At 53.1% G+C, this 23,911-nt stretch overlaps 1 protein-coding gene across 1 annotated transcript in view; it reads left to right on the top strand.

The window, feature by feature from the left end:
• ITGAE (integrin subunit alpha E) overlaps positions 1–23,911 on the top strand; it is a 53,695-nt gene that overhangs the window by 15,490 nt on the left and 14,294 nt on the right. Inside the window, 18 exon segments of the mRNA XM_036755850.1 lie at positions 9,078–9,289; positions 9,517–9,656; positions 10,055–10,149; positions 10,719–10,789; positions 10,986–11,103; positions 11,182–11,358; positions 12,650–12,765; positions 13,335–13,486; positions 13,876–14,029; positions 15,133–15,283; positions 15,970–16,037; positions 16,732–16,867; positions 17,716–17,858; positions 18,312–18,452; positions 19,120–19,344; positions 20,141–20,271; positions 20,548–20,678; positions 23,030–23,181. Of these exon segments, the coding sequence (XP_036611745.1) occupies positions 9,078–9,289; positions 9,517–9,656; positions 10,055–10,149; positions 10,719–10,789; positions 10,986–11,103; positions 11,182–11,358; positions 12,650–12,765; positions 13,335–13,486; positions 13,876–14,029; positions 15,133–15,283; positions 15,970–16,037; positions 16,732–16,867; positions 17,716–17,858; positions 18,312–18,452; positions 19,120–19,344; positions 20,141–20,271; positions 20,548–20,678; positions 23,030–23,181 (2,513 nt within the window).

Below are 23,911 nucleotides of genomic sequence, written 5' to 3'. Positions count from 1 at the left end.
GTCTGTGTCTTTCTCTGTCTCTGCCTCTGTCTCTGTGTGTCTTTCTGTGTGTGTGTGTGTCTGTGTCTGTGTCTATGTCTTTGTCTCTGTCTGTCTCTGCCTCTTTCTCTGTGTCTTTCTCTCCCTCTGTGTGTGTGTGTGTGTGTCTGTGTCTTTCCTTTCTCTGTCTCTGTCTGTCTCTGCCTCTGTCTCTGTGTGTCTTTCTGTGTCTTTCTGTGTGTGTGTGTGTGTGTGTGTCTGTGTCTTTGTCTCTGTCTGTCTCTGCCTCTTTCTCTGTGTCTTTCTCTCCCTCTGTGTGTGTGTGTGTGTGTCTGTGTCTTTGTCTGTCTCTGTTTGTCTCTGCCTCTGTCTCTGTGTGTCTTTCTGTGTCTTTCTGTGTGTGTGTGTGTGTGTCTGTGTCTCTGTCTGTCTCTGCCTCTGTCTCTGTGTCTTTCTCTCCCCCTGTGTGTGTGTGTGTGTCTGTCTTTCTCTGTCTCTGTCTCTGTGTGTCTTTCTGTGTGTGTGTGTCTGTGTCTATGTCTTTGTCTCTGTCTGTCTCTGCCTCTTTCTCTGTGTGTCTTTCTGTGTGTGTGTGTGTGTGTGTGTCTGTGTCTTTGTCTCTGTCTGTCTCTGCCTCTTTCTCTGTGTCTTTCTCTCCCTCTGTGTGTGTGTGTGTCTGTATCTTTGTCTATCTCTGTCTGTCTCTGCCTCTGTCTCTGTGTGTCTTTCTGTGTCTTTCTGTGTGTGTGTGTGTGTGTCTATGTCTCTGTCTGTCTCTGCCTCTGTCTCTGTGTCTTTCTCTCCCCCTGTGTGTGTGTGTGTCTGTGTCTGTGTCTTTCTCTGTCTCTGTCTCTGTGTGTCTTTCTGTGTGTGATGTGTGTGTGTGTGTCTGTGTCTTTGTCTCTGTCTGTCTCTGCCTCTTTCTCTGTGTCTTTCTCTCCCTCTGTGTCTGTGTCTTTGTCTCTGTCTGTCTCTGCCTCTGTCTCTGTGTGTCTTTCTCTCCTTCTCTGTGTCTGTCTGTCTGTCTGTCTGTCTCTCTCTCTCTCTCTCTCCCTCCATTCAACCTAAGATCACAGTAGATTTTGGAGCAGCCTCCTCACATTGTCGATTCATGTTGAGTTTACAACCCCCAGAGCCTATCCAGACAAATTTCTAAGCAGTTCTCTCTCATTTCGTACTTGTGAAGTCAATTTTTTGAAAGTATCATTGACATCTTGGACTTCTCCATTATCTTTCTTTCCAACTCTATCTCCTGACCCCTCCCCTTTCTAGGAAGCCATCCCTTGTAACAAAGGATAAAAAACAAAAGAAAACCAGTTTGACCAAACTAATCAACACATTGGCCAAGCATGAGAGTGTAGTTACTGTTAAACCTGAAAATTTGGTTGAAGGAAACAACAGAGCTAGGTGATAGAAAAATCCATGTTGTTTATTATTCTCCCTTAAAGCATAGCGGAGCTAGCTTACTGGTACGTACAAGGAGTCAGAGCATAGGCTATGGCTGTCTGAACAAAGGAATGAGAAAACTTATATACGTTATTTTAGCAGAGCTAGCAAGCCTGTATTACCTCATTTTTTATGACCCCCATGTATGTTTAACCATGATACAAGAAGAGGATTTTTCTTAATGGAAAGAATGTTGACAAAGGTCAGATAATATTAAGCGAGGTAGTCTCTCTTGGGTTTAGGGTCTCATCCTTTAATGGCTGACAGGTATCTGGTCTTGTTGACAGAGGTAAGGGTATTGCCTGAGCAAACTTTAGAGAGAACAAAGAAGCCCAGGTCCTGGATCTTCATCCAGTTACTCATTAATTCAGGCTCTGGGTCTGGTTGAAATTAGAAATGATATAAAATAGTAGAATATTTTCCACATTACCCTCCTGTACACAAAGGGGAGGGGATCCCCCTCCCCGTCTCTGCTCTGAGGCCAGAGCGTATTTACTCATTACAATTACGCCTCCTTCAATTCTTGTGCTTGTTGGTCTTTTGTCCCAGTCCTTGAATGTGCTGCTTTTCTCTTCTTTCTTTTTAGAATTTTATTTTTTAAAATTCCATTTTCTTTTTATTTTCAGTTCTGGATTTTCTCCCTCCCTCCATTTCCTTCGCCCCTCCCCCCCCCCACATTGAGAAGGCAAGAATCGCAGTACTCATTATATGTTATACATAGGAAACCATGCAAACATATTTCCATGTTGCTTATGTCAACACAAGTGAAACAACGTGTGCTTCAATCTGCACTTTGAGTTCATCAGTTTTACCTCTAGGTAGAATTGTCATTCTCCTTATATTAGCTCAGCCTATCCACAAGCAATTACTATTCCTCCAATTGTTTAGTTCTGCCTTTATTTGTGTGAAAATCGTTTTGTCTTTGTGTTCACTTACCTCCTGAGTTTGTCTAGGCTGGTAGACTCCCAAGTACTTTATATAGTCTGTGGCTATTTTAAACGGAGGTTCTCTTTCCAGCTCTTCCTGCTGGGTTTTGTTGGTAATAAATAAAAATGCTGATGGTTTGGGTGGGTTTATTTTATATCCCGCAACTTTGCTAAAGTTGCTTGTTGTTTCAGTGTTTTTTAGTTGATTCTCTAGGGTTTTCTATACCATCATATCATCTGCTGAGAGTGATACTTTTGTTTCCTTATTGCCTATTTTTATTCTTTAAATTTCTTTTTCTTGTCTTTTTGCTATAGCTAGCATTTCTAGTATCATAGTGAATAGCATCTTTGGTTTACACCTGACTTATAGGAAAGGCATCAAAGCTGATGCTTCCTGATAGTTTCAGATAGATACTACTTACCGTTTTAAGAAAGACTCCATTGATTCCTATGCTTCCTAGTGTTTTTAATAGGTCATATTTTGGCAAAAGCTTTTTCTGCACCTATTGAAATAATCACATGATTTTTGTCATTGTTATTGATATGGTCAGTTATGCTTAAAGTTTTCATGATATTGAACCACCATGCATTCCTAGTATAAATCCCACCTGGTTATAGTGCAGTGTCTTTGTGATATATTGCTACAATCTCCTTGCTAGTACTTTATTTAAAATTTTTGCATCAATATTCATTAGGGAAATAGGTCCATAGTTTTCTTTCTCTGTTTTTGCTCTCCCTGGTTTAGGTATCAGCACCATATTTGTATCATACAAAACATTTGGTAGGACCCTTTTAGTTATTTTTAAAAGGAGTTTACATAGTTCAAATAATTATATATTGGAATTAATTTTCTTTAAGCATTTAGTAGAATTCACTTGTAAATCTATCTGATTCTGGGTTTTTTTCTTAGGGAGCTCTTTATGTCTTGTTCAACTTCTTTTTCTAAGATAAGGTTTTCTAATTATTCTATTTCCTTTTTTGTTAATCTATGCAATACATTTTTATAAATATTTATCCATTTCATTTAGATGGTAAGTGTTATTGGCTTATCTTTAGGGAAAATAGCTCCTAACAATTTCTTTAATTTCATCTTCAATGGTGCTATGTTCACCCTTTTAATTTTTGAGACTGGTAATTTGGTTTTCTTCTTTCTTTTGTACAATTAAATTAGTCAGCAGTTTATTTATTTAATTGTGGGTTTCTTTTTCCATAAAAACCAGCTCCTAGTTTTATTTTATTAGTTCTATGTTTTGTTTTGTTTTTAACTTTCAGTTTTATTAATCTTTCCTTTCATTTTCAGGATTTCTATACTGGTGTTTAATTTAAGTTTTAATTATTTTTCCTGTTCTTTTGCATGCCTAAATCATTGATCTGATCTTTTTCTCTTTTGTTGATGTATATGATGTATATGTTTAGAGATATATAAAATTTCCCCTAAGTACTGCTTTGGCTGCATCCCACAAATTTTTGCACATTTTCTCATTATCATCGTTATCTTTAATGAAATTGTTTGATTGCTTCTATGATTTGTTCTTTCATCTACTCATTCTTTAGGATGAGATTATTTAGTTTCCAAATTAATTTTTAACCTGTGATTCAAAGGCCCTTTTTTGAATGCAATTTTATTGCATTGGAAAAAGATGCACTTAAGTTCTCTGCTTTTCTCCATTTGTTTGTGAGGTTTTTATGCCTTAATACATGGTCATTTCTTTGTGTGAAGGTGCCATGTACAGCTGAGAAATAGGTATACTCCTTTTTAATTCCAATTCAGCATTCTCCACTGGCTCTCATATCTAACTTTTCTAAAATTCTGTTCATCTCTTTAACTTCTTTCTTGCTTATTTGATAGATTTATCTAGTTCCAAGATGAGTAAACTGAGGTCCCCACTGGTATAGTTTTGCTATTCCTCCTTTAACTCATTTAACTTTTCCTTCAAGAATTTGAGTACTATACCATTTGGCGCATATATTATTCAGCATCAATATTAATTAATTGTCTATGATACCTTTTAGCAAAATGTAGTTTCTGTGATTATTTCTTTTAATTAGGTCTATTTTTATTTTTGCTTTGTCTGAGATCATGATTGCTACCTCTATCTTTTTTTACTTCCAGTGAAGCGTAATAGATTCTGCCCCTGGCCCTTATTTTAACTCTGTGTGTGTCCTTCTATTTCGAACGTGTTTCTTGTAAACAACATGTTGTTGGATTCTGGTTTCTAATCCATTCTGCTCTACTCTTTTGTTTTATGAGTGAGTTCATGCCATTTACATTCACAGTTATGATTACAAACTGTATGTTTCCCTCTGTCCTATTCTTTTCTATTTATCCTTCTCTTTTTCACCCTTCCATTCTTTTGAGATTATCCTAACATTACAGACTCACACCCACACCCTCTGTCTAAGCAGCCTCTTTCCAACTGTGTGTTATCTGGGGAGAGTTCTGGTCACTACCCTCCTGCTTCCGGGTCTGTGGTGACAGACTGTCATCTTTGTGAACCCTGGAATATTTGCCCTTCCCTAGTGTTAGGAGACCTCTCCAATTCTCCATGATCTTTCAAGAAACCCCTGACAGTGACTCCACCATCAGCCCCTCTGAGGTCAGAACTACAAACTAGGATGGGGCACACCTATTTCTCACAAAGGTGCAGGTCCTCTCTGTGATACCTGTGTGTTCCTGGGTTGCCTTTAGTCCTAACCCAACAGAGGAGGAGGAAAGCCAGGCTAGCCCCTCTCCTGAGTATTCCTGAAACCTTCCTCCTCCCTCCAACCCCCAAGTCAAAAAGTGTCTGGCTCTGGACCTCTCTGAAGATAACAGGGCTGGGTGACTCATGCATCCAGGGTGGAGAGATACAAGATGCCCCATCCCATGGGCCTCCTCCTGATCTGGTTTCTAAAGCCCTTCCCAGTGACTTCTGTCCTTTCCAGTTCTAGGTCACTCTACTGGGCCGAGAAAAGACCTGTGCCGCTCTGCCCTCTCTCCATCCCCAGTTATTGGGGGACTTTCACCCACCCCAAACAGCTTCCTCCTCTCTTTATCCTCCTGCTTTCTTGTCCCCAGCCCCACTAGCCAGCCTGGGCTCCCTGGGATGCTTAGCACTGCTCGGCCGACTCCATGCCTATGCTCCCTCCTTCGGCACAGGCCTCTTGAGCACCTGAGCTGGTGCTCTTCCCTTGGCCTCTTCCTCCTCATGGAAATGGCCATCTCTCCTGGGCTCGGCCTCCCTGTGCAGACCTTCTCACAGGGTCCTTCTTGGCCTTCTTGGGACCTGGAGGATCAGGTCCATATTGCCTCTCCTTTAGAAGACTGGGGTCCCTTCCATCCCAGGGGTCCCACCATGTGCACCCCAAGCTCTCACCCCCATTGGTTCTGCCACCTTCACTTTCACTGAGGTGAATCAGGACATCATGAGCTGCTCAGCCCATGGCCTGAGGGGGCTGGCAAGCTCTAGGAATGAGGGGGACTGGCTTGGACTGAGCACGTGCCCTTAGCTTCCCTGGAACTCAGACTCATTTGCCCAGAGCAAGGAAGTCAGCTCCAGCTCCAGTTCAGGGTTCTAGGTACCCCAGTGAGGGGTTCAGAATCATTTTCTCTGGCACTCCTGGCTGGCTCGAGGCCCCATCTTCTCCTGGAGAGGAACAGAGAGCCACTAGAGCGTATTGATTGGTGGGGGGGCTCAGCCTTCCCGTTTCTAGGTTCCCCAGAGTTGCCTTTCTTCTCAGATATATTTTCATAGCAGAGACGAGAGGGAGAAACTGGTCTCCTCTGGCTTCTGGTCTGCTCAGGGGGAAAGTAGAGAAGGAGGACCTCAGGGATCATCATCTTACAGAGCAGGAAACGGCAGGGACCTGCCTGAGGTCCCGCAGAGGCTGACCTCCAGACCCAGACCTTGAGGACAGTCCCTTGGGCTCTGGAGCCAGGGACCACAGAGCCTCATCAGCAGTTGGGGCCTCATGATCAGAAGGCCACCTGCCTCTCAGTTCCCCCCAAGCTGGAGGAATAATTAAGGCATCAGCCCCATGGGAAACCAGAAGTGAGAGTTTCTTAGCCTAGTTCTGAAATCCAGGGTGGATGTTTTCCTTCTTCTTTTTCTCTTTGTCATAAATTCCTGTTCCTTATCTAGGGGCAGTCACAGAGAAAAGGGAGAACAGATAAGGTGGGATGGGGAACTTTCTCTGAGAGGAAACCTCAGGCCCCAGAGAGAAGTCCCCTCCCTTCCTCTCCTTGTGTCTCACCAGACCCTTGCTAGGCCCAGACCCTCCCCCTTCCTGAGCCTCAGTTTACCTCTCTGCCTGCCTAGGTGCCAAGCTCCCAAGACCTCAGGTCCTGCCTGAAGTATCCCACAGGAGCTCCCTGGGCAGTAAAGTCAGAAGCCCAGAAAACCTCAGTGGGTCAGAGTCTCAGACCATCTTCCACTCGGATTCCAATGCTAGGATAGGGGGAGTAGCTCCTCCAGAAGATTTAGGGAGAGTAAAGCTGGGGACCCCAGCTCCCTGGGAGTCCATAGTGACTGGGCAGCCATTCAGATTCATCCTATCCACCTGAGACTGCAGGCAGAGGGGCATGGCCTGCCCAGGACCAGGGAGGGCACAGCCAGACTGTGCAGTCTGACCAGACCTGGAGGACTCTGGATAGCTCTGGGCACCACAACTTAGGAAGGCTGAGATGAGCTGCTGCCTAGATGGGGAAAGGTCCTCAGGGGACTGTTGTGTACAGGGCCTGGTTCAAAGGACTGGGGCTGCCCAGTAAGGGGTGCAAGTGGGGGTACTTGGCCAGGAGGCCCCCCCACCGGAGGGGAGAAACATTCCAGGCCTGGAACCCCATGAGTCAGTGTAGGGTCTTAATTGTCTTTTCATTACAATGGAAGGCAGAAGGAACCAAGCTGCCCAAACTTTACCAACTTGCAAGTTTCCACCAGGACAGCCTTCCCACTCTCCCTTTCCCTTAGTCTGCTTCCCATGGGATCCATTTCCTTGGGCTGGTCCATGTCCTGGGGCCTGGCCCTCTCCAGGGTCTCCTGGATCTGCAGGCTGGAGCCTGCACAAGTCCATCCGGGTCCCTTTGTCTCCGTCCCATCCCTTCTGTCTCCAGTGCTGCTCAGTCTGTCCCTGCCTCTGGTCTTGCTCTTTTGAACAAAGGGGTAGTTCTTTTTTGTGTTCTGAGAATGAATCCTCCAGTGAGGTTGTGATCTCCCTGGTAGGAGTCCTCTGGCTCTGCCAGGGGAATTTCCCAAGCTGAGCCCAGCAAAATGATGAACTCTGCCTTGTCTGAGAAGCGCTGTGGCCAAGGCCAAGTTTTCTGCAGGGGGATGAATTTTCCCCAGAGTTGGGAGAGATGTCGGAGGCCATCTGGTCTGACCCGGTGCCCCACAAGAATCTCTCCCCTAACGTATTGGGCAAGTGGTCATCCTGCCTTTGCTCAACGGCCTCTGATGAGGGAGAGCCCCCTCCCCAGCCCCCGGAGGCAGCCCTTATGCTGGGGGATAGCTCACTTGGGGAGGAAGCTGCTTGGGCCCTCTCACCTCCATCTGAGCAAAGGCTGTCCAGCCGCCCCTAGGCCCAGCAGCAAGCAGACTGTTTGGGAGTTGAGTTTGGTGGGTAGATGTCTGCACTTGGGCCTCCCCTGGCCCTCTGAATAGGATTTGCATTTTCCTTGTACAAATACACCCCATATAGAAATTGCAACTATACATACCCTCACTCTTTTATAAGTTTGCCATTTCTTGACAGAAAAGAACAGAGTGAAAACACACCCATCTGGAGTGTGGAAGCCACGCCATTGGCTGTATTTTATGTGGGTGCTATTGTCTTTGAAGTTCCTCCCCTCAGAGCCCTCATCAGGGCCACTCCTTCCCTGGCCAGCTGCCTGTCAAAGTCCTGCCTGAAGCCGTGGCCTCTGAAGTGCACTCCTAGTCTCAGACACCATCTTCTTTAGAAATATTTTTGATTATAAACTTAACAAGTATCCCAAAATTCCATAATCAAACACTCCTAAAAAGGGACCAATCCAACCACCAAACCTTTGTCTTTTAAGAGGTAGAACAAGGGAATTAGCAAATGGTCAAAGGCCCTTCTTTTATTATCCTGGGCCCTGCCCTGGGACTGCTGGGCCCCCTTTGGCTCGCCGCCCCCCCTCCCTTTAGCAGCCTTGTGGGTGAGGCTTAGCCTTCCAGGTTTTCCTCAGACTCTGCCTGAATGGGGCTCTTCACAGTTCCTTGACCGCTTCCCTCACATTTGCGCCTTCTCTGACTGGTCGTTTCCCCGACTGATGTTATAAATGGATCCCTTAGTACCCCCAGGTCTTCTTTTTTGGCATCATGTCCTAGCAGTGCAGTGATTAAGGAAAACCACAGGCAAGCGCTGTGTGCCCCGGGGTCAAGCCCTTGGCCTCTCTGGGCTTCAGTGTCTTCTCTCCTGTTGGGTACAGCATGAGGGTCCTCGGCCACCTGGCCAGGTTCCCCAGTTTCTACTTCACGTGAGGGTTCTGACTCAGTCAATCAGAAAGGCTTGTGGGAGCTGGGTACCTGGTGAGCTCAGCTTTATCCTGCCAGAGCAGGGAAGAGAGGAGCCCCAAAGCCTGGGTGGCAGCAGCCCCTGCCCAAAGGCCTCACCAGAGGAGGCCACCTGCCCTTGCCCGCCCTCGGGGAGGATGTGGCGGGACCTGCTTCTGCTCAGTGGCCACTCGAGAGCCTGGGATTCCGCTGTCACACATGCGTCCTGATTTGACAGGGAACATGTATGCTTTCTTCTCATGCAAAGCCAACACTTCTGCCACACCACCAGCCCACAACCCCAGCTGGGGTGTGCCCACTGCAGGGGCTCCTGGGGAGGGAGAAGGGCAGCTAGTGGGGAGGCTGAGGAAGGACAGACAGACAAAGGCTCTGGGTGGGGGTGGCCTGAGCGCTAACTGCCCCTCCCCTCCAATCCTAGGCCAGTTGAGGGTGAGGGAGGCAGGCTGCTTCAGAGCAAGGCTAGCCTCACTCCCTCCAGCTCAGCCCAGCCCGGCCTCCTGGCCCTGCTCCCCCTGGGGGAGCTGTTGCCATGGAGATGACCTGATTGTCTGCTCCAGATCAATTGGGCAGATTCTCCAGCACATATGTCTGCACCCCCCTAAGCCTGCTGCTCCAGGGGCTCCTTCCTGCTGACTCACCTTCCCCTCCCCCCCCAGCCCCTGCACCCAGGTGCACCCACCCACACAGGAAAGGGTGGCCTGCAGCTGAAGCTCCCCTCCCCCAAGGCAGGGCATCAAGAAATCCAACAGAAATCTGCCAGATTCACTGATCGTTGCTCATCTTGGCACAGCAGAGGGTGGGTGGCCACTGAGGCCTCCCTGCCCTGGCTCCCCAGGCCCCAGTCGGCCTCTCTCCAGCTGTCCCTGCGGTGGCCCAGTGGACAGAGCTGCAGATGCCCCTGGAGGCCTGGCTCTGCACTTGACTAAGCTGTGTGGCCATGGGGCAGCTCCTGTCTGAGTCTGTTTCTTCATCTGTACAACGGTAGGCCTGGATTAGGTTGGACTCCGAGGGCCTGGCCTGGCCCATTGGAGTCGGGAGGGTGTGACATAGGGCCCGGCCCAGGGCTGGGGCCTGGCTGGCCTTCTTAGAGAGCCCTAGGCTTGCCCAGCTGGGAGGTCACTGGGAGGACAGCGTGGGCGAGGGGCACCAGGGGCAGTCCAGTGGGACATCCTGGCTCTTCTTTCTCTTGCCAAGGCTGCTCGTTACTGGACCCTGGCGAGCACAGGGAGCTGCCCACTTCCACAACTGTAGCCTCCTCCAAGATGACCAGATCCACTGTCAGCCCCTGAGTAAGCTTTGACCCCAGGGGATCCCACCTTAGAGGGCCAGGACCCTCAGGGCATGGAGCCTCCTCCCTCTCTGGCATCAGGAGCTGCCCTCCTGGCCCCCTGCAGCTGTCTGGCCCTCTAGCCACAGCCAGGCACTCTTAGGAGGGCCGGGAGGTGGGTTTGCAGCCCTGGACAAGAGCCCCTTGGGGTAGCTTGGGCCAAGAAAACCCCAGAACCTGGGATGGGAGGGCCCCTGATTGGTGGGCTGAGGACCTGGGTTCTAATCCCAGCTTGGCCCCTAACTTTCTGTGTCCCTTTGGGTTAGCCCCATTCCTCTCTGGGCCTCACTGGAAAATGAAGGGAGTGGTTCTGATGCTCTCTAGCCAGTCTCGCCTTTGGGGAAGGTCTTGATACCAGAAAGGGAGACAGAGGCTCTGAAGGCCCAGGCCTGGCCCTTGTTGGCCCTGATGATGATCTCCAGGCCAGGCTGGCCTCCCCACTCATAGCCTCTTGGGACCTTCGGCCTTCCTGCTGTCCTCAACCTCCCGTGTTCCCAGCCCTCCTCCCTAATGTTTCTTGAACCATTACAGAGTATGCGCCCACTCCTCAGGGGTCATACCCTCAGGTCTCCATGGCGAGGGGTCCAGACGGCACATTGGTGGTGAGTGTGTGGGATGGGGTGCAGACAGTGCTAGGGGTCTGTCCCTTACAGGATGGGAGTCACTGCTGTCCCCATGCAGTGCAGTGTCCCCACACAAGGCAGAGGGTCACCACTACCCAACCCCTCATAGGGCACTGTCTCTACATAGGGCACTGACCCCTGGCTGTGCCGGTGCCTCAGCCCCATCTCTCAACAGGCGTGTGCTCAGGTGAAGAGACGGCGTCCACGGAGCCTGGCCCAGGAGCTGAACGGGGCCTGTAGCCTTCTGGGGGCAGACTTGGGCCTAGAGAGTTGCTTTGGCTTCTCTAGCATTGGTGAGCTACTGGGCTGAGGGCCAGGAGCTGGGGTGGGGTGGAGTGTGGCCACTGGTGACCCCGCCTTGTTTCCTAAAGAGAATCTCCCAGTCCAAGAAACCTGGGGTGGAAATCCTGGGGGTTCATGCCTGAGCCTGGAGCCTGCTGCCAGCGGCCCCCACCAGGACCGTCCCAACGCCAACCGTAACAACCACAACAGCAACCCCAGCATCAAGGAGAATCAGGCCCTGGAGAAGGAGGAGGATGGGGAGGCGGGTGAGAGGGCAGGGCTGGGGAGGGCGGGCTGAGCACCACTCCCCTTTTGGGCTCCTGGAAATGGCCAGGGGAAGCACAGAGTGCCAGGGATGAGGCCGCCCCCTATGGAGCAGCTCTCAGCCAGCCAAAAGAATAGCTAACATCTTCGCACTGAGTCATTTTCCAGTCCTGTCCAACTCTTTGTGACGCCAATGGGGGGTTTTCTTGCAGAGATACTGCAGTGGTTTGCCATTTCCTTCTCATTTGACAGCTGAGGAAACTGAGGCAAACGGGTCACATAGCCAGGAAGTGTCTGAGGCTGGATTTGAACTCAGATCTTCCAGACTCCAGACCCAGCTCTTCAGGGAGGACTAGTGCCTTTGGTGGGAGGGCTTGCCAAGCCTGATCCAACCCCAACCTGCTTCCCTACAGCTTGGCCCCTTCCCAGAATGCTCTGGGTTCTTCCCCTTGGGGTCAATCAAAGCAAGCCTGTCTGTCTGAGGACAGCCACCCTGCCAAACACTCTGGCTGCAGGTTCAGTCTTAGCACACATTTCCTAAGGGATGTCCTTAGGGCATTCTACTCATCCTTGGGGGAAAGGGGGTCCAGTGGATAGAGCTCTGGGCCTGGAGTCTGAAAGACCTGAGTTTGAATCGTACTCAGACACTTCCTGATTGTTGTGAAGGTCCAATGAGAGCCTTTGTAAAGAAGGTTGCAAATTACTGTAATCAATGCATGCTATTGACACTTGGAAAGGCAATGAGCACCATTAGCCGTTAATGCTTGGAACATCCAGTCCTCCAAGGGCAGCAGGAGTTCAGGGAAGGCTGGTTCCCGGCATTAGCTGAGGTCTGGACAGGGGCTCCCCACTGCCCCTGGGGCAGAACAAGGGGGCTCCCAGGACCCAGGCCAGTTTGGCATCCTTATCACCTGTGTCACTGTGACCACAAACCTTCATCCTGTGGTCAGCCTGGATGGTCTCAGGCTCTCTGACCTTGACTGGGCCGGGTTGCAGACAGCGGCCATGGCATGTTGCCAGCCCATCTGGCTACACCTGCCTGAGTTTTATCTCCACAGACAGGGCTTCTGAGGGCCTGGCAACCTCCATGTCATCCAGAGGGCTCTGGTCCAGGATTTGGGTAGGGGGGCAGTGGAGTATCTGACAAGCACCCCCCACTGGCTGGGGTGGAAGGGGGGCCCCAGAAGATAAAGGCTGGCCTCTCACAGCTCCCCCACATACACCTCAGGGTGTCCTGAACTCCATCCCCAGGGGCTCCAGGAGTTGTTTTGAATCTGTCTTTATGAATGCCAGGCACAGAGATCGCCATTGTCCTGGATGGGTCTGGAAGTATAGACCCCTCCGACTTCCAAAGAGCCAAGGACTTCATCCACAACATGATGCAGACCTTCTATAAGAAATGCTTTGAGGTACCTGCCACTTTTGAGCACCTGCCCTGGCTACAAGCCCAGGCCCTCTGGCCATGACTCTGTCCTTGACTCTCCCCCATGATTCAGAGCAGTAGGGCCCCTTAAATCTGAGTGTTGGTGAAAACCCACACTATAGTCCTGAGAGACGGACATGAAATATGTGAAGCCTGCTCACATCCCATCCCATCCTACAAGGTGCCTTGAGAACCTTTTATATTGGAGCAAGAGAAAGCTTAGACTGGGGCCTGCCCCTAGGGAATCCTAGTCTGATCAGGGAGATGAGGCTAGCCCAGGTCAGGGAAAAGAAAGGGACAGGTGGGACTAGAAGCCTGGCCCCCAGAGACAGGGCAGGCATGAGGGGTGGGGCCAGCCCTACCTGGACCTTGGAGGCCAGGGAGATTTTGCATTGGTGGTCATTGGGAGCATTCCAGACCATCAGTGGGGTATCCCACGACACCTACTGGAGAATTCTTGCCTGTGACTCCTCTTCCTACCGGCTCCCCCAGGCTCCCTCAAGCCCTTGGGGTTGTCACATCTGGGGTGGGGGCTGGGGCGCCCCTTTCTTGCAGTGCCGCTTTGCAGTGGTCCAGTATGGGGAAGTGATCCAAACAGAATTTGACCTTGAGTACAGCAGAGACGTCGATGCCTCCCTCCAGAGAGTCATGAACATAATCCAAGTGGGGAAAGTGACTAAGACTGCCTCAGCCATCCAGCATGTCCTGTGAGTGCAATGGGGTCATGCTCAGCCCCTTGGAGGAAAGAAGGGGCCAGGTCCCACCTGACCAACAGCAGCATCTGTGACAACCCTGGGGGGTGCTTCATACTGTCAGGATTTTCATTCCCATCTTACAGATGGGAGACTGAGGCTCAAAATGATACCCACCCCCCAGGTCAGTGGCCTAGAACCCTGACCTCCCAGGTGGTGGCCCCCCAACCTTAATCCTCACTGGGAACTCTCTCCATGTACCCACACCCAAACACATACCCGTGTCACTGAGACCGCCGGGGGCTTTGCAGAGCAGGACAAGCCTCGACTCCAGTGGGCTGGGCACCCCTTCCTTCCATACCATCTCCCAGGACCTTCCCCTACCTCCAACTTTTTTTTTCCAGGGATTCTGTCTTCACTTCCAGCCGGGGATCCCGGGAGAAGGCTTATAAGGTCATTGTGGTGCTGACGGATGGTGACATTTTTCAGGACCCCCTGAACCTGAGCACTGTGATCCACTCTCCTCAGATGAAGGGCATTGAGCGTTTTGCCATTGGGGTGAGTCACTGTTGGGGGGAGGGGGATAAGGATGACCCACCTCTCCTGAGCCAGGCCCAGCACTGGGTGCCAAGAGGGAGAGATGGGCCTGCCCACAGGGAGCTTAGTTCTGTAGCTCCGCACTACATGGGCCTGAGAGCAGCCTCAGCTCCTCCTTGATGCCTCTAGGATGTGACCCAAAGTGGGATCCCTGGCCTCATTTCAGCTGATAGCCTTCAAGGCCTTCTCTTCCCCAAACCATCAATGCCAGGATGCACAGAGGAGACCAAGGCCCTGCCCCACTCCTAGAGGAGGCAATACAGGGAGACCCCAGAAGAGGGCCAACCAAGGCCTTATGTGGCTAGGAGGGGGGCCCGAGCTCATCTTGGAGGGAAGCCGGGAACTCTGAGGAACCTCAGAGGTGAAGGGGAAGAGTGAGGGACAAAAGTGCAGAGGCAGGAGCTGGCGTGTCGCCTGTGTGCCTGCCACGGAGAGCACGGAGGGCCACCCGATGAACTAAATCGACAAGGTCGGGGAGAGCTGCTCTGGGAAGGCCTTTTGATGCCTGGCTGTAGGTCTGGTGTTTTATCTGAGAGGGAGGAGGGAGTCACCCAAGATTTGTGAGTAAGGCAATGATGCTCTGGCAGCTGGGACATGGAGGGGAGGTGACTGCAAGGAGATGAGGGAGGCTTCAGCTTGGACGTGGATGGAGAGACTGGACAGGCACAAGAGACTCCTAGCTCTCTGAGATCTGGAAAGCACTGTATGCGCCCTCCCTGGAGGGCTGCCACGGCCAAGGTTGCAGATAGGGAAACTGAGGCAAATTGATTCTTTATCCACTCTAGCCCACCGCCTCTCAAGAGTCTGCCAAACTGGTTGAGTGATTGGCTCTAGGGAGTGAGGGGGCAGTCCCAACCATTGGCTTTTCATTCTTGTCCCTCCCCTCCCCACCCAGGCAGACGTGCCCTTTCCCCACTTTCTGGTGCTCCCCATGCATCCCTCACTGCTGTCCTCACTCTCTCCCCCCAGACACTCAGAGGCACACTGCCTGGTATATAGTAGGGGTTTAATAAATGCTTCTTCTCCCCTTCCTTCCTTTCCTCCCTTCCCGGCATTGGGCACAGGTTGGAGCCGCTTTCAACAACACAAAGGCCAACCAGGAGCTGCACTTGATCGCCTCAGACCCCGATGAGACCCACGCCTTCAAGGTGACTGACTACTCGGCTCTGGACGGACTGCTGAGCAGCCTTGAGCAAAGGATCATCAGTGTAGAAGGTGGCCCCTTGCATGGTCCCGAGGAAACCCCACTGTGCAAGCCAAGCCCCGCAGCTGCTCTGGCTGCCCCTCCTCCCTTACCTCCTCCTCCCCCCCTTTCTCTTCTTCTTCCTCTTCCCCCTCCTCCCCTTTCTCTTCCTCCTTCTCCTCTTTCTCTTCTTCTTCCCCCTCCCCCTCCCCTGCCCCTTTCTCTTTCTCCTCCCTCTCTGCTACTCTGGTCCTCAGGCAGGAACCTCAGAACCCTTGGGCATGGGCATCCGTGGCCAATGCAGTCAGAGACTCATGGCTGAGATGAGAAAAGAAAACGTACTGGCCATTAGGCAGCCTTGAACCTGATTTCTATTGGGTTTCGGCTGATCACTGTATGGCTGCCCCTCCCCCCCATCCTCTAACGCTGCAGCTCTGGCATGCCCTTCACAGACAGGTTATTGTCATGCAAACTCTGCCCCTCCCCACCCCGATCTACACCATCGCTTTCCTCTATGGGTCTCAGACAGCCAGGCTTGCCCCAGCATGATGGAAATGAGCCACAACGAGGGCTTGCCATGACCCGGACACTGACCCTGGCTGTAAATTAAATTAGGGATCTGAGCACCTTTCCATCAGTGGCCTCTTTCACTATCTGGCCTCATCCCTGAAGAATGCAAAGCAGCTTCAATCTCAGGTCATGCCTCTCTGGCTTGTAGGCACTATTGGAGAAGCCTTACAGTATGAGCTGGCCCAGATCGGCTTCAGTGTGCACGTCCTGGGCAAGGTATGGGTGAGCCCTCCTCTGGATCCATTCGTCTGTCCATCCACCTACCTACCCACCCATCCACCCACCCACCTGCCAGCCAGCCAGGCATCCATCTGTCCACCTATCCATTCATTCATTTATCCATCTATCCACCCACCCATCCACCCATTCATCTGTCCATCCACCTACCCACCCAGCCAGACAGCCAGGCATCCATCTATCCACCTATCCATTCATTCATTTATCCATCTATCCACCCACCCATCCACCCATCCACCCATCCACCCATCCATCCATCCACCCATCCACCCACCCATTCGTCTGTTCATTCTCTTGTTCACTAATATAGTTCATAAGTTCCCACTAAGTGCTAGGCACCTTCCTAGGTACTGAGACAGATGACACATGACCCTCCCACCCCTCTCCCAAGGAGCTAAAAATATTGTGAATCAGGGGTGTGGGCAGCTGGGCTAAAGAGCACCCTGGGCCTTTGCTAATCTCAAGGTGGGGGTGGGGGAGGATGCCACTTCCCTCCTCCAATCTTCCTCACCTCCATTCTTTGGCCCATTTTCATTATAATAAATTCCTTAGAACGGAATGACCTCATTCACTTATTTGATCAACAAACAATTAAGGCCCATCCCATCCCATTCCATCCCCTCTCCTCCCTACACCCCCTCCCACAGTGGTTGTTCTCTCCTGGCTATGGTAGCAGCAGGTCCTGCTGGGAGCTGTGGGGGCCTTTGACTGGTCAGGAGGGGTTATGCTGTACAACACAGACAGCCATCAGTTTCACTTCCTCAATGAGTCCATGAAGGAGCCCAGGACTGCCCAGTACAGCTACCTGGGTGAGGGGCAAGGCTGGGGCGACTCTGGACGGGGAAGGAGGGAGGCCGGTCTGACATCCCCAGCCCCAAAGGAACTTCAGCCATCCTAGGGATCCCTCAGGAACACCAGCCCCCTAATGAATGCCCCAGAAACCCACCAAGTAGCCAGGGGGTGGGGCAGGAATAGGTCAGCTCAGGTGCAAAGCTGGGCAGCTTCTCCTCTGGGAGGCCCTTTTGGGGTCTCCCCTTTGAGCTCAGGTTTTCAGAATCTAGCCCAATCTAGCTCAGGGCCATCTTCAAGGGCTCTGGCAGGGTTAGGGGGATGGGAGGGTGGAGGGGAATGCAGGTACAGACAGAGAGACTGAGGCAGACTGTGGCCATGTGTGCACCCGCCTGCATATGAGCATTTGCAAGCAAGCATGCACCACTGGCAGACTTGACCACCAAAAAGGGATGCTGGGTGGCATGCTACACTGAGGACCCTCCCCTGACGTGGAGCCCTACGCCTGCTACTTAACCCCTGGGGTGACCTTGGGAAAGTTTCTTCCCCATTGTGAATGTCAGCTTGCCCATCTGTAAAATGTGGGGGTCCGAGGAGGTGTTTTCTCAGGGCCCTTGCAGCTCTGAATTCAGGGACCCTAGGAAACACCCCACTGCTGGAAGCAGTCAGACTGGCCCCTCCTTTCTTACCCCACTCCAGGGAGCCTGGTGCGGGGTGGAAGGCAGTCTGGCTGCTCAGGTCCCTGCTCAGATGGGGACCCAGCTGGCCCTCTCCCCACCCACATCAGGCACAAAAGGACTTACACTTTCTGCCAATGCTGTGACCGTCCCCAGGTCTGCTTCCTGGCTCACCTGTGACTCCCCCACAGGCTACTCACTGACATCAGTGAAGGCACGCAGTGGCACCTCCTACCTCGCCGGAGCACCCCAGCACGGCCAGAGAGGAAAGGTGCTCTCCTTCAGGAGGGATGCTCCAGCCCTAGGCTTCCTCCCTGTCCTGGAGGGAGAGCAGGTACCAGCCCTGCAGGAGGGAGGGAGGATCCTTTGGGACCAGAGCGAGCCACAGGTAGGCTGGAGCTCTCTCAGCTCTGAGGCCTTGGCCTCGGGTTTCCATCTGACTGCCCTGAGCCTCCCCAGAGTGGGAGCCCAGGGGCTTAAGGTCGGGTCAGCCATGGGCTCAGGACCAAACTGTCCCCAAGTCGCTCCACGTTTACTGATGGGGGACACCCTAGCATTGGCTAGGTGGTGAGGTCAGCTGGGTGTGGGTCGGCAGGGAGGGTTTCTTGGAGCTGGGGGATCAGAGAGGTGGGATAGGCTCCGCAGCCTCAAGGAGGAGGAGGCAGCTGGTCCCAGGCTGAGAGTGCTCCTCCCCTTCGGCCCCTCAGATTCCTGGGGTCTGCCCTGAGCTCCACCAGGTTCAGCCTCAGTGCAGGGCTCAGGCTGCAAACTTCTCTCTGGGTTCTAGATGGGTTCCTACTTTGGTTCCGAGCTCTGCACCCTGGATGTGAACATGGATGGGGTCACGGACCACCTGCTCGTGGGAGCACCCTTTTATCATGTTCGGGGGGAAGAAGGCCGGGTATATGTGTACCGCCTGGAAGGGCAGGTAAGGAGAAACCGGAGCACTCTGGATGGGCAGAGGCTGGCACCTCCCTCAGAAAGCCCACAGATGATTGGCTTCAGGGCCTCTGACCCGCCCCCCCCCCCCCCCCCCATGCAGCCTGGTGGCCTGGGACCAGAGCCCTGGCTGGGGCCTTCTCTGAGGCCTGCCCCTCCTGCAGGGGCCAGAGGGAGAGCCCAGGACTCTGGGCAGGAGGTGGGGTGGGGTGTCAGGGTCCTGACGGCCCATGGGCCCATGCACCCCACTACCTGCCCAGGGTCTTAACCCTCAGGGAGGACTCCAGGAGGGGATGGGGGCGGGGCAGCCGAAGCCCAGGAGGAGCTCAGCTGCGGGCTCAGTTATAGCACCAACATGCCGACCCAGCGACCCGCAAGCTTCAGCTGTCTCTCTGCGGAGGAGCCACAGCGGGAGAGCCAGCCTTGAGAGGACGCCGTACTGGGCCAAAGCACTTCACGAACATTAGCTTGTCTGACCCTCGAAGCAGCCCTGGTGCTGTGAGGACAGACAGGCAGAGCTGAGGTGACTTGCCCAGGATCACACAGCCAGCGAGCACCTGAGGCTGGATTGGAACTCAGGTCTTGTTGACCCCAGGTCTTTGGTGCCTGAACAGGGGATTCTCTGAGCGGGTCCCCCTCTCTGCTTCCACTTTCAGCCTGACTCCTTTGTGCTGTCGCTGACCCTGAGCGGCCGGCCCCAGTTTGTCTTTGCGAGATTCGGGTTTGCAATCGCTGCTGCAGGGGACCTCAACCAGGACAGACTGGGCGACGTGGTCATCGGGGCGCCCCTGGAGGGGTACCCGGTGGGCGCTGACACCAGCTTCGGCAGCATCTACATCTATAACGGGCACCCTGACGGCATCGCGGGCAGCCCTTCTCAGGTAGCGGGAGACGGGCAGTGAGGGGCCGTGTGGTGTTCCCAGAGCCCCCTCTCCCCCTCCGCTCCATACAGGGCAGGCCCACAGCACACCTGCCATCTTCCCAGGATCGAGGGGTGGAAAACTGGGGGGCGTGCCTCCTCATACACATGCACACGCACACATGATGCACAAACACACAAACACAGATATACAATATAAACAGGCATGCACACAAACACACACACATGTGCGTGAGCACATACATACACACATGCAAAAACACAGAGACATGTTCGGTGGTATTCCCTTTGGTGTGCCTAGGATCACAGGAGCACATTTGTAGAGCTGGAAGAGAGGAAGGCAGGGAGCACCTACAATGTGCTGGCACTTGCTTGGCGCTTTACAAACCTGATTTCACTTGGTCCTCACAACAATAGCCCTGGGAAGGAGGCACTGTTATCATCTCCATAGATGAGGAAACAGGCAGGCAGGAAGTATGTGAGGCTAGATTTGAACTCAGGTCCTGCCAACTCCAGGCCTGGTGCTCCATCCCCTGTGGCAGCTGCCAAGGGCCCAGCAGACATCTGGCCCAGCTCCCTCACTTTACAGTGAGGCCCTGGCCAGTGAGGTGACTCGCCAGGGTGGCTGGACCTGTATTGGCTCTGGGGTGGGGGAGGAGGGCCCTGGGGGACCCTGGCCCCCATGCGCAATGCCAGGGCCAGGCCTCAGCCTCTTTCCAGGAGCTTCCTTGGGTGGGAAGGGACTGCAGGGGAGTCAGAGGCTTTCACTGAAGGCTAGATGGACCTTGCCTTGGCAGTGGGTCCGAGCAGCCAACCTGGCCCCAGGGCTGCGGTATTTTGGGGTGTCCGTCGATGGCGGAGTTGACATCTCTGGGGACGGCTTGGATGATGTCGCTGTTGGTTCTCTGGGCCGGGCAGCTGTGTTGTGGTAGGAATGTCCCAAGTCTGGCCCTTTGTCCCTTCCCCATCACTGAGGGGCATCCCTTCCAACAGTGGAATGTCCGAGACTCTTCAGGAGGGGTGGGGATGGAACATGGGGGGGGGGGTCCGAGAGTGCAGCTGGGGGTCACTGGGGGTCACGTAAATGGGGGGGAGGTGAGTCTGAGCCCCACAAGCAGCCCCTCCCTGATATAAAACCTCCCAAAGTCCACCCAACAGCGCCCCCCCTTTCTTGGCTCACCAAGTTTCCCTCCACTCCCTCCAGCTCCAGGCCTGTGGTCAGGCCACAGGCTGCCATGATCTTCAGCCCCAGCATGGTGAGGCCTGGCCACTATCAGAACATCAGCACCCGACTGTGCTTTGAGATGACCCCAGACAGCCCATGGGCCAGGAAAGGTACCCGCGAGGGTGTGTGTGAGTGTATGCGTGTGTGTGAGTGTGTGAGTGTATGAGTGTATGTGTGTGAGTGTGTGCGTGTATGAGTGTGTGTATGTGTGTGAATGCATGTGTGTGTGTGCATGTGTATGTGTGTGAGTTTGTGCGTGTGTGTGTGCATGTGTGAGAGTATGTGTGTGTCTGTGAGTATGTGTGTGTGTGCGTGTGTGTGTATCTGTGTGAGCGTGTGCATGTGTGTGAGTGGCAGTACCTCTCTGTGTATGTGTGCATGCATATGTGTGTATGTGTGTATGTGCATGTGTGTGCATAAATATGTGTGTGTGAGTACGTGGCAGTACCTCTGTGTGTATGTATGCATGCGTATGTCCGAGTATGTGTGTGTGTGAGTGAGTGTGTGCGTGTGTGTGTTCGTGGCAGTACCTCTGTGTGTATGTGTGAATATGTGTATATGTGTGTATGTGCATGTGTATGTGTTTGTAAGTATATGTATGTGTGGCTGAGTGTATGTGTGTGAATGTATATTTGTATGTATGTTGTGTGTGAGTGTATGTGTGAGTGTGTGTATGCTGTGTGTGTGCACAAGCCCAGGGGCCCACCCTGCTCAGCCCTGGGGGGCTGGGAACCTCGCTGTCCCTTTCTCTTTGGGCCCCCTGACACGTAGGTGGGAGGCTGGTAGGTGCCTGATCTCTGCTCTTTGCAGGATCAGTTCCCTGGGCTCTCTGGCCCCCTCTCCCTCCTGATTTTCCTGGCTGGGCTACTGTAGCATCTGATACCTCCTTTTCCTGGGGCCCTGGGCCCCTCTTTGATGGTCTCTCCTGTGCCTAGACCACCCCTCCCCAGCTGTCCCTCTTTTTGCCAAGCATAACATTCCAGGCACTGTGCCAAGTGCTGGGAATGCCAGTGCCATCAGAAAGAAAGACAGTGTGCACCCTCAAGGAGTGGGCAGTCTAGTGGGGCCAGACCATACATGAAATGGAGCAGAGGTCTGGCAGGCAGCTGAGAGAGAAATGAGGGCAGGTTGGCTTGGGCATCCTCCTTACAAAGGGGCTTCTAGGAGGGACCCCAGACAGAGGTGGAGGCCCCAGGGCTGGAGGCTCAGGCTGCCATGAAGAAAACCTGGGGGAGTCCGTGGTACAGCCTGGAGAGGCATGAATGAAGGAGGAGGTCAGTCATTTAGACCTTAGTGTGAATGACCTCACTAGATCCCTGCTTGAAAAGCGATTTCCTCCGGGGTGGAGGAAAGGGAGAGCGAGACTGGGCCCTGTGTGCCTGAAGGAGGGAAGAAGACAGAGCAGGAAGGGGGAGCTGAGGATCACAGGCCTTAGAGCCTGAGGGTTACAGATCTATGGAAGGAAGGGAGGAGGAGGGAAAGAGGGAGGGAGGAGGGAGGAAGGGAAAAAGAGGAGAGGGAAAAAGAGGGAGGAGGGAGGGAAGGAGGAGGAGGAGGGAGGGATGGAAAAAGGAGAGATGGAGGAGGAGGGAGGGGGGAGGAGAGGGAGTGAGGGAAGGATGAGGAGGGAGGGAATAAGGAAGGAGGAAGGGGAAAAGGGGAAGAGGAGGAGGAGGAAGAGAGAGAGGAGGGAGGGAAAAAGGGGAGAGGGAGGAGGAAGAGAGGGAGGGAGGGGAAAAGGAGAGAGGGAGGAGGAGGGAGGAAGGGAGGGAGGTAGAGAATGGGAAGGGAGGCTAGAAAGAAGAAAGGAAGGAAGAAGGGAAGAAAGGAAGGATGGAAGGAAGGAGGGGAGGAAGGAAGGAAGGATGGAGGAAGGAAGGAAGGGAGGAAGGAAGAAAGGAAGGAAGGAAGGGAGGAAGGAAGGAAGGATGGAGGAAGGAAGGACGGAAGGAAGGAAGGATGGAGGAAGGAAGGAAAGAAGGAAGGATTAGGCTCCTATTAGGCTCCTACTTGCCCCACCCCAGGCCCTGGTCTAGGCATTGTATAATCATTATCCCATCTGACCCTCCCAACAACCCTGGGTGGGAGGTGCTCTCATGATCCCCATTTCAGAGATGAGGGCATTGAGGCAGAGAGAGTGACGGGCCCAGCTTTTCTGATTCCATAATTTGGTCCTGGTGGGCCCTGCTTGGGCCTCCTGTGATGCCACGTGGGCACAGGAAGGGGGCCAGGGCTGCCGCAGGTCCCACCTCCTCCTTCCCTTCAGCCTTTCCTCTGGCCCTCTTGCCAGGGCCTCCTGGGTGGTCAGCACTGCCCTGGAGGGGCGGGGCGGGCAGGGCCCTAAGCAGACTCATCTGGACATTCTGGGCTGGCTGAAAGTCCTCCTTCCTTGGGATGGGGCTGCCTGGGAGGGCCATGGGGGCCAGCCGGCCCCAGAAGGATGCTCTTGTCCTTGCTCCAGGGGCCAAAGGGCTGCCACTGAATGTGACCATCGAGCTAGATGTGAAGAAGCATTGGAAGCGGGTTCTGTTTGAGGATCGGAGCTCTCGGAGCCAGCAGGAGTGGCTGGGCCCTGGCTGTGTCGACTTCCTGCTTATCCCAGCTGAGGGAGAGGTAGGGGCCAGGTCACAGTCCATGGGACAGCATGGGGGCCAAGCCAAGTGAGGACGTGTGACCGAGGCAATGACCAGATGCTCACGATGTGACCTCCGTGAGCCTGCCCTGCCCTCAAGCAGTGGACAATCAGGAAAGGCCATGGGGCGTCTGGGCCAGCCCTCACTCAGCTCTGCTGGGGTGGGGGGTGGGGGGTCTTTCCACCCACACCTCCTCCCACCCCCTCCTGATCATATCTATTTCTCCTTCTTAGTTATTCAAGCACAAGAGAATGGGGGAGGGGAAAAGTGCCAGGCCCAGCCCCCCAACACCCTGGGGACAACAGGAGGCTGTAGGTTACTGTTTGCTGGGAGTGGGGTCCACTCACAGGAGGTGGTGCCTCCTTCCCTCACCCAATCACTCACTTACTCACTCCCTCATTCATCGGGTTCCACAAACATTCAAGAAATCCCTGCTATGTGCAGGGCACTGAGCTCAGCATTGGGGGAGATACAAAGTTTAGATAAGACACAGTGCCTGCCCTAATGGAGCTTACAGTCTTATGGAAGGCTAGGCTCAAAAGGAAGGGTGGTCATTACCAACAAAGGGAATCAGAGGCTTCCTTGTGGGGGTGGGGCTTGGCATTGGGCTTCACAGGATAAGGGGGGAAGACCTTCTGGGCAGATGTGGGGGCAGCCTGAGCTAGTCTACCATATTCTTTATCCCAGTGTGGACAGTGTAGACAGAGTCC

Source organism: Trichosurus vulpecula, chromosome 4 (genome assembly GCF_011100635.1).
Source record: "Trichosurus vulpecula isolate mTriVul1 chromosome 4, mTriVul1.pri, whole genome shotgun sequence".
Classification (NCBI taxonomy): Eukaryota; Metazoa; Chordata; class Mammalia; order Diprotodontia; family Phalangeridae; genus Trichosurus; species Trichosurus vulpecula.
This window is presented reverse-complemented; position numbering and strand designations above follow the sequence as displayed.